The sequence below is a fragment of the Malaya genurostris genome, chromosome 1, assembly GCF_030247185.1.
Source record: "Malaya genurostris strain Urasoe2022 chromosome 1, Malgen_1.1, whole genome shotgun sequence".
Lineage (NCBI taxonomy): Eukaryota > Metazoa > Arthropoda > Insecta > Diptera > Culicidae > Malaya > Malaya genurostris.
The window spans coordinates 119,321,426-119,335,110 of NC_080570.1; the positions used below are offsets into that span (position 1 = coordinate 119,321,426).

The window sequence follows — 13,685 nt, forward strand, 5'->3', positions numbered from 1 at the left end:
ATTGAGATCGCTCCAAGCTGACAGGGTCTGCTTAAAGTCAATCTATCGAACAGAGATAACAGATCTCACTCTTACTAATGGTTTTCATGTAGAAAATGACTGCTGGAGCCGTTAGTCTACATAAATGGTAAGGGAGGAAAATGAGTATAGTGGGATGAACCTTTGCTGAACAGTGTCACGTGTGGTCAGCTTTATGTGTACAGCTTGTTATGAAATATTAAATTGAAATTTGTGGTAGCAAATCGAATTGCGATTTGCTTTTCACAACGCCGTATCGGCAATTGATCAATTTGTTTAATTAGCTGTAAACTTCAAGTAAGGGCTAGTGAACAAACCCAACAGTAGGCTAGGAAATTGATGATTGTTTCAAAATACCGGCTCCCGTTAGTCGGTATGACGTTTTAAAAAACGGATCTAGAACGGCATCCTGCACCCGGCTGCAAAAGTTGAGTCCTTCATCTCATTTTGTGACCAAGTTCATAACGGGCAACGTGATTCCGTGGATTCGAACGGTCCTGCCCATGAATTGATGATATCCCGTGACCGGAAATAAATACGCAATGACGATGTCAAACGGAGCTAACCAGCATGGACAATGAATCTATTACGATGATGAGCTCCCCTAGGGAAAATGGAAAAGTGGATTCGGCCACTTGTTTTAATGATCCGTTTCTATTTTTAGCTCACGAACGAAGTTCAATGGCAGCGGTTCACCGGGTGTTCGGGTTCGGATGAATATATAGATGGCACTAGTGAATGAATGAAAATCGGAAGCGTAACGAAACATGACTAGGTGCAGCTCTTGGAGTACGTGTCGTGGTGGTTGACAAGACTAGGTAAAATTAGCAAAAAAATACAGTTTTTATTTACGACTGAATCTTTTCTGTGCATTTGTAGATTAATTTTGATTGATTTAAGTCAATATTCCCAGGAAACAGAATTGCCGTTCTTCACTTGTTACGGTTGCCTCTTTTGTCCATATGTGTTAATGTTTTCATTTCGCAGTCATAGATTTTCGGCATAGGCACACACTTTCACCCCAGGCACCAACAAACCGTACAGTAGACACACACACATGTGTGCATCACCATTGGACACCAGCAGGAAACGAATGTTCCCAGTAAGACAGCAAGCCATGCTTTTGTCGCGTTCCTGCTGCTGCTGCTGCTGTTGCGGTCGAGGACAAATCCGACGTCATTTTCTATGTTTTGTTGTCGGCACTACGGCACTTTCCACCAATCACCACAACCACTACCACTACCACCACCAACTTCACCGCACCCGCACTGTTAGATATTTTGGATAACCTCCTTTTACTGCGTACTGGCCCGGCTCATCACGACTAAGTGCTAGAAGGGATTACAACATGTCCTTTTTTCCGTTATGCCACTGCTGATGCTGCTGCTTATGTTTTTGAGGGTCATTTTTCTCTCTCGCTCCCAGTATAATGTCACGCTAGATGCCCATGACGGAATACATGTGTACAATACAGTGAATTTTGTGGTGATTTTGAATGTGGTTTGCGATGGTGGTCGGTGGAATGTGTACTAAAACTAGGTTAGGTTAGGTGCTGCTCTACGATGGGCAGGAATATGATACACGGAGTGTCGGGGAGTTGGTTTTACGGTCTAAATGAAATGAACCCATGGAGAAAGGTTTGGAGGTTTGAGGTGAAATGTCCTTCAAAAGTATTTCCGATTTGTTCAATTTTGGTCGATATTAATTCGTTCAATTGTTCTCCAATGGAGCCCGGGAACGACTGAATAATGAACTACTTTTAACTTAATTTGAGTTTTTTGTTGTTGTTTTGGATGGTTGCCCGAGAACCATGGTTCAAACTACGAAGCCACGAGAACTCTCAGGATAAGGAGTATAAATTATGTAAGTTGGAATTAAGTGAATAAAACTTTTTCACGACCGTCATACTTAACGTCATCGAATCCGTACTGTATTTTACAGTATTGTACTGTATTTTTGACCTAAATATTGCGTACTTTTTCCCCTCCTTTAATGTACTGTATTTTAATTTTAACTGTATTTAAAAAGTACTGTATTTTTTAGGTTAGGATCATTTTGCCGAAAGCCGGTTCACCGAAAGCCATTTCCCCGAATACTATTTCGCCGAAAATCATTTCACCGAAGACACAAATCTCCAAATAATTACACAAAAAATCTGGAACCGAATGCGACAATACCAGCCTAGCGTGACCCAAACCAAAGCTTGTATTGGATTTACTTATCCGGATTTCAGCCAACTGCTACGGAGGTAGACATATGAGAATTGGTTCATAGAAAAGCTCGTAAACAATTTTTTCGGACACGTGACTTAGAACGTCAGTTCGATTCTCTGAATGCAACATGTTTTCGGTCATACGTAGATCGACTTGAGACCGGTTTGAAGGATGATCTTAAGATGTTCTGGACTTATTTGCGAAATAAAACATCTACCCGAGGATTCCCGGAAAGTGGGACGACATTCTTCATCATCCGAGGACACTTTTTCAAAGTGTGCTAAATAGTAACTCACCACCATAGTAGGAGCAGTACCTGAGTAGTTTGCCTTCAATTTACCAACGATTTCTTTCTCTGATCGTCGGGTGTATGAACATTTTTGTTCTGTCGATAGTACCACGGAAGCTGGACCGGATAAAATCCAGCTGACATTTGTCAAACAATGTTCGTCAACTCTGGCGGCACCGGTGTCTATACTATACAATCGTTCGCTTGTATTGTCGCGAAGATATTTTTCGTAGAAGAAGGCTTCAATTATACCAATCCACAAATCCGAAAACGTGCATAATGTAATGAATTACCGAAAGTTTTTGAAAGTGTGTTGCTGAACATTCTCTACCCTGCTGTAAAACACATAATATCTTTGGATCAATACGGTTTTGTCTGGAAACGTCCTAAGGAGTGTATCGATAAGTAGTTAGCAACATTCAAACAGTTATTACTCTGAAATGGCTTAATTTTTTGCAGCGTGTTTTGCGGTGACATGTTTGTTTACATGTCAATAACAGCTGCGCAATCAATTGGTTTCGGTACGGTTTATCGTTTAAATGATGAGTCGAATTGATCCGGAAACGCGAAAGTAAATTCTGCATACTTGGTGCTCAGAAAGTGGTGTCACGTACAACGAAATTGCAAAACGGGTGAAAGTGCACCACACCAGTGTCAAAAATATTATCGAGAAGTTCGGTAAGACCCTTTCCATGAAGGATTTGCTCCGATCCGGTAAGAAAACGGGTCCCAGCCAACCCGTCTGGGACTTAAAAGTGGTTGAGTACATCAGGAAAAACCTATCGGCGTCGACGCGAGATTTGGCCAAGCAGTTCAACACCAGCATCGGGATGATTCAACGGATCAAAGTTCGGAACTCGCTGAAAACGTACAAGAAATAGAAGGTGCCGAAAAAGTCCCTGGTACAGCAAGTTCAGGCCAAAACAAGAGCGTGAAAACTGTATAACCGGATTCTACAGAATAAAGACGGATGCATCCTGATCGACGACGAAACCTACGCCAAGGAAGACTCGAGCACTGCCCGGACCGCAATATTATACGAAATCGGTGTACCAGGACCTGGACGACGCTGACACCACGGTGGCGATGGAAAAGTGTTGGTTTGGCAAGCAATTTGTACCAATTTGCGGTCGAAGGGCACAATTAACGCCAAGGTGTACGAGGAAGAATGTTTGAAGAAGAGAATGCTGCCACAGTACAGAAAGCATAAGGCTCCTCCTCTCCTCTGGTGGCTTTGGCTTCAGCCCACTACGCCAACTCCGTTCTACAGTGGTTGTCAAAAAATAATGTACAGTTCGTGGAAAAGGACATCAACCCACCAACTACCCGGATCTTCGACCAATTGAAAGGTATTGGGAAATTGTCAAGCGGCACTTTCGGAAGGAATGTACAGTGTCCCAAAACATGCAGGAGTTAAAAAAACTGGGCAGCTGCCACCAGGAAAGTCACAAAAGTAACTGTGCAGAATTTAATAAAGAATGTCAAGTCCAAACTGCGAGCGTTTCACAGAAACTAGGATTTCTTCAATATAATCAGTGAAATGCCTAAAAATGTAATTTTTCTACAATATATCGAAAACTAATGTCAAAATATGTTTTTTTTCGCTTTTTTATTCAATAATCAATTTAGCTAACTACTTTTCGATACACCTCCTTACTACAACAAACTTGATATGAGGCATATGTCTTCGCTTATTAGCAAACTAGAAAAAAAAACACGTCAACAGACCGATGCAGTATATGTAGACTTTTCAAAGGCTTCCGACTGCGTTCCACATCACCATGCATTATAGAAGCATCTGTGAGGCTTGGGTCTTCGTGTTCAGTAAGTTTCAACATTACATCTGGAGTTACTCAAGGAAGTAATCTCGGATCTCTACTGTTTGTACTTTTCTTCAACGACCGAAACAACTCTGGTATGCTGTTGTGCTCTACAGATGGATATCAAGAGAATTCTAACATGGTGTCATCAAAAGGGTATGGGAGTGAACATTGCAAAGTCTAGCATCTTTACTGTTGCACGAGTACGTTCTTCAATTGTTTTCAAGTATACTATGAACGCTGTCCCGATGAAAAGAGTATCATCGGTCAACCCAAGTAACATTTTTAATATTATGAAATACTTGTGGCTGTATGCTAAATCAACTAACTTTCAGTCTCTTGATGCAAAACAACAAGCGCTAGATGCGTCGTAACTATGGCAATGATTGTTTATGTTCGAAACAATATCAAGTAACAGTATGAATGATATTGAGCAATTTAGCTTCTTATCCAGTGATTATTAAACAAGAAACTAAGAACTACTCAGAACTATTCCTTAGAATTTATTTAGTTTGTTATTGCCTTATCCCACGAAGCATTAAAGTCAATTTAAGCAAGAAATAATTATGTGCTGAACGTAAACATATTTGCTTCCTTCCTAACTTGTATTGTTTCCATAGCATTTTACCGTATTATTACTGAGCCAACCGGTTCACGATTACTGATACAACATTTTTCAATGGATCGTATGGGACATTGTAATCTTGAGTTTTGGCTAAACTTTTATTTTACTGGTAGCTGTGACGTAATCGCTCTTGTCGGAAGCAAAACTAGTTTTTCAAACGACACACAATACATCTGCTCGCAGTGGCGATAGAATCCAAACTGATCCAATTTTTGTTAAGAGGTTTCTTTTGACGTGATTTCGTTCGTAGCTTTTTCACTAATGGGCGGTCCTAATGGCTATAAAAATAGCCGCATACAGAATTTTAATGTCGATTATTTCATTTCGGATTTGCATAATTTATTGAAAGAAACTATCAATATGCTGTAGGGATTCGTTTCTAGCATTCAGAAGGACCAAATTGAGGAACTCACTACGATATTTACCACTTTTCGGAACATTCTTCTGGAACGATTTGTTGTACAGCAGCAGATATTTTGTTATCTTTCTCAGAACGCGTTCTGATTGGCTGGTGTTGACATGGGTCAAATGAGATAGGTTTTTCAATAGTGTACTATTGAAATACTTCAATGCTTTTGCTATACACGTTTAAGTTGAAAAATTTCGATTCTATTGGTAGTTAGATTATATAAATCCTTCCACAGATCACTGAGCTATGAGCTTTCAAAATACGAGAAAGGTAAAAGAGCCTTATGAATTGTTCTCTTTGATACTCGTTTATACCAAACATTTCAGAAAAGTTTAATTTTGAACTATTTGAGATTATGTCACACAACTGAAAATTTTATCATAAAATTGTGATCATATTTCCGATGGCATGTAGCGAAAGTTATGTTGATTCATTAGATACATCAAGATATATTCAGGATCAAAGACTTATCACTCTCTAAGAGGATAAATTTTCAAAAGGCACCCCATAGTAAAGTAAGTCGTATTCACGACAAAATGGCTGGCAGACATAGCAAACCTTTCGAGGGGAAATCTGCCCACAGAAAACCGTTTCTAACTAAAATTTTTGTCATCCAATACTGACACTTTTTTTTTTTCGGGCAACTAGCGATAGTGACTTCTGTGAAAGCTCTTCACAAATTGAGTTTCATTGGATTCTTGGATAATTATGACTTTCAATTTGGTTTAATTCTTGATAAAAAGAAATCACTGGAAAGAGAATTCTGTTTGGACAAGAGGCATTTCACTAAGCTTATGTCACTGGACTGCTGCCAACCAGGTTCTACAAATCACCGTGTTTTGAGTGTCTGAGAGCCGGTATGTCAAACGTAGAATTCTCTCGATATTTCACTCGTCAGGACGCTCATTGATTACAATTGATATTATCTTCATTTCTTCTGTCACTGCTTGATTACGATGTGACTAAATAATATAAATCGAAGGGCATAGATATGGAAATTTATTCATTGAGAGGAAAGTATTATAAACGCTCTCTTCCTTTTTTAGGTATTCAAGACTTTTCTAAACAAAAGTTTCATCACTAACACTATCTTTTCGTAAGATCTTTCTGCTATGCAAGTTTAGCAGTTGTTGTTTGCCGAAAAAAAAACTGAAAATATCATTAGGCAGCTTTTCGATGTAAAGTTTTGCTTCGACTAAACAAGCATTTTAACCGTATAAAACGTCTAATGGTCGGTTGCTACTTAGGCTGTGAACCATTTCGTGGTTAATTTTAACTTTTGGTTGAAATCTGACACTCGAGCGGTTATTCTGATGTTGTCGAAAATAATCCTACTCGAAAGCATGGTTATTTTTGACGGATCGATGGTTATATTCCAACACTGAAAAAAAATCTTGCAAAGCAAATTCCAATATAAATTCTTTAGTTAAAATTATTTCCAGTACAAAATAAACCCAAATAACTTTCTATCCGTCAAACTTTGAAATGGCCCCAGTTTTAGTTATATTTCACTACTCGACAGAAAATAACCGCTCAAGTGTCAGATTTTAACCAAAAGGTAAAATTAACCGCGGAATGGTTCACAGCCTTAGTAAATAACTTTTAGCAGTGATAATGTCTCTATTTACAGTATAGAAAAGCAATTTCTTTGATATTCGAATTTTCTTATAACAGTCACTCAACGGAAATTATGCCCCACCTTCGATTCAACAGTACGATTCGAGTTAAAATATTGTTTTAAAGATTTATAACGATTATTCAAACAAAATGTAGCGTTGGGAGGATCAAAACGCTTGGTTTCCAATTGTAAATAATTGATTATGCAATTGATTTCTGATGCAAAGAATATCTTCTTTATCTGCTTTTCTTCTATATCGACATTTCAAGGGGTATGTTGCATCATTGTTGTGGGCCATACCACTGATTTGTTTCTAGGCATATCATTACGATTGCTGGGGCATTATGCCTACGGCAAGCGAAAAAAACTGAGAATGTGGTCGTTTTGGTTTTGGTTTTTTCCATCACTTCTACCGGAATACTTACATTTTCGAAGAAAATATATCAGTACATTTAGAAATATATCAATGTTTTCTTAAGGGGGACATATTATAAAACTTTATCCGATGACTTTTTGCAAAGAATAATTAACTTTATCGATTTATGTTTATGTTAGTACCCAAGCAACCAGAAGTTCCACAATTACTTAAAAAGTCCACTTTCTTGCTGCTTAAAAGTACAGATCAAGTTCCGCGTGAACTTTCTAGCTGATTAAGAAAACACGTGGCAATTTTTGACAGTTCGAAGTACAGAACGAGCTCCGCGTGAACTTACTCGTTGCTTAAGAGTGCACGTGGTACTTTTAGCAACTTGAAAGTACAGAACAAGTTCCGCGTGAACTTTTTCGCTGCATAGAAGCTGAACAATGTATTCTAGAAGCAGCTTAGAAGTTCGTTCCGCTGCGTCGCGCGAACTTTCAAGTGTGAATAATTACTTAAAAAATGGGCTGCTTAGAAGGCTATTGATTAACTTTGAGAGCTGCTTAAGCCAAATCAGTCCCTTTTATCCGAACTTTTGGTTAGTTGGGTACTGTCTTCGTTTTTTTTTTACTTCAACATATCATAGAACTATCGAGTATCTAATTTGACAGTCACTTTCACAGTACAGATTACAGTTGGCGATGATTTTAGTCAGTCTGTCAAGGTTATTCGACGTGACTGACAAATTGCAACTCTGCTTTTGATCATCTTAGACGGATGAACTGATCTAATCCGTAATTGGTAATCTCACCTAATCCCGCACAATCCCACCTAAACTTTTCCTAATTTTTCCATTTCTGTGCACATTACAGATTAATTATATTTTCACAGATAACAGATATACAGGCTCGAACAAAATATTTGAACATCATGTGTAAATTTCAAATTTTCAATACGTTGGAAACATTACGATCTTTCAAAAGGTTCCACTACGTTCCGGAACGATAACAAAGTTCTCCTGCCTGTTATTGGCCTTTAAACGCAAAACTCAAAACAACTCAACGCCTTCTATATTTTACTTTAAGTATCAAGAAAACGATGATGTTAGCAAATTGTCATAAAGAGTAATATAGGTGTCGAGCATCAATTGCCGAAACAATATAAGCAATGCAATATTTCCTTATGTCTTTTTCGCTTGACAAAACTGAAACTGACCCAGAGTAGTTTCATCAAACAAACACTTTTCACGAAACTGTTTTGATTTGGCACTTAGCGACGGGTGTTTGAGTAAAACTGATTTAAAAACCAGGTTCGAAACTGACTTGATTTTCAGTTCAACAACGTTGAAAGTAGGTTCGAAACTGACTTCAAACAAACGGTTTGGCAGCAGTTAGAGGGGAAACTTGGTTAGGTTTGGCATCAAGCGAAACGACATTAAACAAACTTTCACATTCGTAGAGCTTTTGTGCAAAGTAAATCTTCAGTCTTAATACTGAACTAAATAAACTTGTTAAATGCAACTTTATTTCCATTTCGCAGAAATCACACGAAAACTCGATAAGAATAAAACAAAAATAAATTTTAACCAACAGCAAAACAAAAATCCAGCTTGAAGTGAATGTAGTACCCAAAATTGTGAAAGGGGCACCCAAATCGTGGTGGCACTCCGTGTCGATCGTGGTGACATCTGCAAGTGTTCGGCACACTGAATGAGAAAATTTTATATACAGTTCATATGTGAGCCTGAAATTGTTATGTGCACTTAGGATCTTTTCAAGTTTATCAAGAAATATTGGTTTCAGTTTGTGGTTTAATATCAGCTTTTCAGTAGGATGTAGGACTGATAGGTCTTTAATGACATAGTTTTAAATTGTATAGTTTCCATGAAAATATTTGTAAACAGACATTTTACGGGAGTTATTCAGAATATTTCATAACTCAAGTTAGACATAGCCATACCAAAAACAATCCTATTGCGTATTTCTTCTGATTGATAAAATAATAATAGCTAATTGCGTCCTTCTGCCTGTAAAAAGCACATTGACATTTAACACGAAATTACGCAGTTACAGACAACATTCATTTCAATGGAACTTCCAAATCTGTAGGTGTCTTCTGCATATCCTGGAGCATTTCATTCAACAATGTTAGGTCATCAGTATGTTAAATAATACCGGGAGTGTGGAAGGTGACACAGTTGAAGGATCATGTAACGATTGATGATGCGGATGGACGAATATCGACTATTTTTTTCATGTTTGTCTTTTCTTCAAACGAATCTGACTTGTTATGAAAATGATATGTAGCCCCCGAAGGCAATAGCAACAACGACAACCACAGCAGCAGCAGCAGTGAGCAAATTAATAATGGAAAAGAGAAAAAAAATAATCGAAATCATAACAAAGGAAACAACGTGTCAAACAAAAACGATCCCATCGCCATGGCATACTAGATCGGACAGGGCTGCAATTCCGTAGAACATCAACAGTAGACCTCCGCCAGCAGTTGAAGTTGGCCCTCTGCTGGTGATCATCGTGTTTTGTCTCGGTCCACCCCACCCCCTTCCGTTCCGTCTTTCTTTGTTCTTCCTCACGGTCAGGTCTGGCAGGTGGTGGGTCTGCCGAGGAATATCCTTGACCTGCTGGCTCTGCGACGGACTTTGCGGGATGAGATATTCCTGCCCTCACAGCACCGTGATTACTGTCCTGATTTATTGCTTTGCTCCAATCATAATCGTTGTTTTCACTGTTTCGATTCGTTTAGTTTTTCCTTGTAAGCACATTTTCACTCGTATGGAAATGGCCATTACGCACACACTGATACGTGCAAGGCGAAAAATCGCCTTCGGTTGTGGTGCTAATCCTCTTGGTTTATTTCCATTGTGGCACTTGGGCAGGATAATGTTGCACCATATCCTGTTGTGAGTGGCGATCTTATCCCTAAATTGTTTCACTAGAACTGGAAAAAAATACACACACACAATGCGTCGCGAAAACTATCTCTTTTTTCGACTCGCGTAGTAAAAGTAAAGGATAAAAAAAACTTTTTTTTTGGGGTGGAAATTTTCTGTCGCCGTTTTACGTGTTTTTCACTTGGTTATTTGGGTGGAAGTGAATCCTGTTCGGATGTGTAATGTAGAATATTGACAGAGACTGGCAAGCAGGGGTTTCTCGCACACAACCCCACGCAAACACATACCATTTCACCCTGTTGAGTAATTATACCAGTTGCGGAAGGGCGCTGGTATAAACATGTGCGCATGCTTGGAAATTCGAAAAAAGGATTTCGTTCGTTACGGTGGTCTTGAAGGCGATCTGACTAGCATGCAAATTGTTTTATTATTTGGGTTGATAGTGATTTAAAAATTAGTTTGAAAAGTTGTATGCTAAGTATTTTTACAATCGGAAAAAAACCGAATGAACTGATATTCATACACTTTACGTCCAGTTCCGGAGTTACTCATTGATAAGTGCTATAAGCTCATCATGAGGTTCAATAATAGTGTTTCAAATTGATCAAATTTGATTTGATAGAAGTTCCATTTATATCAGAGGTGGAAATAAGCCCCTTTTGCACATGAAAATGTGAATCAAGTTTTCCGATTGCGAATTAAAAAAATCGAACACAGCGAATTAAAAAAAAACTGGGTAACAAAACTAAAATTGCGATTATGTTTTTAAATTAAATTGAAGACCTTTATTTAAATTCTAAGTAAAATCAAAATTTATCTTATCAAAAATCATTCGTTTCAAAATTCATTAAAATATCTACAATTAATATGTGATATGAAAAGATAATACTGACTATTTTTATTTACTGTGAATCAAAAAATTTGCTTATTTCCACCCCTGATTAATATAAAAGTAAACATCATAATAAACGTCACATACACCGAAGTGGACTGTAAAAAATACAGTTAAGTGTGTAATTTATAGAATGTGGAACTGTCACAATTGCCGAGCATTTCAGTAGAAGTATACATTAAACAAACCTTACACACATAGAAAATTTCGCAGAATTCGGTAATTTTTTACCGAATTTCCAACAGCTGAACCTTCGGTAATCAGTTCGGTAATTAAATTGATTACCGATCGTTCGGTAATTGCTGAACTGTCAAACAACTACCGTACACTGTAAACTAATTGGATCTAACTGATTGTTCGGTAATTTATTATTTGTTTGTTTTCCTTTAGTTAAAATTTTGGATTTTCGGATTTCAAAAAACAACACAAATTCACAAAAAACGAATGAAGGAAATTCCAACCTGTTGTGGCTATGATTTTATTCCACAAAAAAAGGTCAAATGTTCCGGCTGACCGGAACTATGAGCGCCTTCCAAAACACTGAACAATCCGTCGACTCCACCAGAAGTTACCCTCGAATTTGTGTAGGCAGCAAGTGGACAAGTGATACATAATTATTTTCTGCCTATAAGTAAACAAAAAACTTTTAGTGGTTCAAATGTTTTAAAAACTTTTGCACCTGTACCTCAATCCATTCGATTAACTCTTCAAGACTGTTTTGTTTGGTTAATAAAAAGACACTTACTAAAATCTGTTTGACAGTTAGTTTCATGACAATCAGTTTTCACAGAAGTTCGGTTATTGGAAGATAATTTTACCATACGGACAGTATGGTTTTTACCGTACTCGGCAACTATTCAGATTTACCGTATGAATTGTATATCTATTTACAAAATTCTGTAATGAAAATTTACGTGAGACTGATCGTCCGGTAAAAATTTGCATAATTATTGTAAAAGAAAACTCATGTACCGAAATATCGGTCATTTCTATAGATTACCGAAATTTCTCGTCAAAAATATTACCGAACAAAGGAATTAAATCTTAGTGTGTACTGTTAATTCAATTCAGTTTCAGGTCTCTTCCGTGGCCGGGACTCACCTGCCGGAATGAGAAGGACCAATGTTAATTCAGTCCAGTTTCAGGTCTCTTCCGTGGCCGGAACTCACCTGCCGGAATGAGAAGGACCAATGTTAATTCAGTTCAGTTTCAGGTCTCTTCCGTGGCCGGGACTCACCTGCCGGAATGAGAAGGACCAATGTTAATTCAGTTCAGTTTCAGGTCTCTTCCGTGGCCGGGACTCACCTGCCGGAATGAGAAGGACCAATGTTAATTCAGTTCAGTTTCAGGTCTCTTCCGTGGCCGGAACTCACCTGCCGGAATGAGAAGGACCAATGTTAATTCAGTTCAGTTTTAGGTTTCTTCCGTGGCCGGAACTCACCTGCCGGAATGAGAAGGACCAATGTTAATTCAGTTCAGTTTCAGGTCTCTTCCGTGGCCGGGACTCACCTCCTGGAATGAGAAGGACCAATGTTAATTCAGTTCAGTTTCAGGTCTCTTCCGTGGCCGGGACTCACCTGCCGGAATGAGAAGGACCAATGTTAATTCAGTTCAGTTTCAGGTCTCTTCCGTGGCCGGGACTCACCTGCCGGAATGAGAAGGACCAATGTTAATTCAGTTCAGTTTCAGGTCTCTTCCCTGGCCGGGACTCACTTGCCGGAATGAGAAGGACCAATGTTAATTCAGTTCAGTTTCAGATCTCTTCCGTCGCCGGGACTCACTTGCCGGAATGAGAAGGACCAATGTTAATTCAGTTCAGTTTCAGATCTCTTCCGTCGCCGGGACTCACTTGCCGGAATGAGAAGGACCAATGTTAATTCAGTTCAGTTTTAGGTTTCTTCCGTGGCCGGGACTCACCTGCCGGAATGAGAAGGACCAATGTTAATTCAGTTCAGTTTCAGGTCTCTTCCGTGGCCGGAACTCACCTGCCGGAATGAGAAGGACCAATGTTAATTCAGTTCAGTTTTAGGTTTCTTCCGTGGCCGGAACTCACCTGCCGGAATGAGAAGGACCAATGTTAATTCAGTTCAGTTTCAGGTCTCTTCCGTGGCCGGGACTCACCTCCTGGAATGAGAAGGACCAATGTTAATTCAGTTCAGTTTCAGGTCTCTTCCGTGGCCGGGACTCACCTCCTGGAATGAGAAGGACCAATGTTAATTCAGTTCAGTTTCAGATCTCTTCCGTCGCCGGGACTCACTTGCCGGAATGAGAAGGACCAATGTTAATTCAGTTCAGTTTTAGGTTTCTTCCGTGGCCGGGACTCACCTGCCGGAATGAGAAGGACCAATGTTAATTCAGTTCAGTTTCAGGTCTCTTCCGTGGCCGGGACTCACCTCCTGGAATGAGAAGGACCAATGTTAATTCAGTTCAGTTTCAGATCTCTTCCGTCGCCGGGACTCACTTGCCGGAATGAGAAGGACCAATGTTAATTCAGTTCAGTTTTAGGTTTCTTCCGTGGCCGGGACTCACCTG

At 39.0% G+C, this 13,685-nt stretch overlaps 1 protein-coding gene across 6 annotated transcripts in view; it reads right to left on the reverse strand.

Annotated features, from left to right (window-relative positions):
- LOC131425608 (homeobox protein 5) overlaps positions 1–10,467 on the reverse strand; it is a 28,687-nt gene extending 18,220 nt beyond the window's left edge. Inside the window, exons 1-2 of one of the 6 annotated variants that reach the window (XM_058587634.1) lie at positions 10,327–10,467; positions 871–1,349 (exon numbers count right to left, since the gene is read on the reverse strand). In XM_058587634.1, coding sequence (XP_058443617.1) covers positions 871–891 — 21 coding nt within the window. In that variant the 5' untranslated portion in view covers positions 892–1,349; positions 10,327–10,467. Of the gene's footprint in view, positions 1–870; positions 1,456–9,799 lie in introns of all 6 variants that reach the window. The other 5 variants (XM_058587633.1, XM_058587630.1, XM_058587631.1 and 2 more) reach the window with 5 other exon arrangements.
- Positions 10,468–13,685: the final 3,218 nt, after the last annotated feature.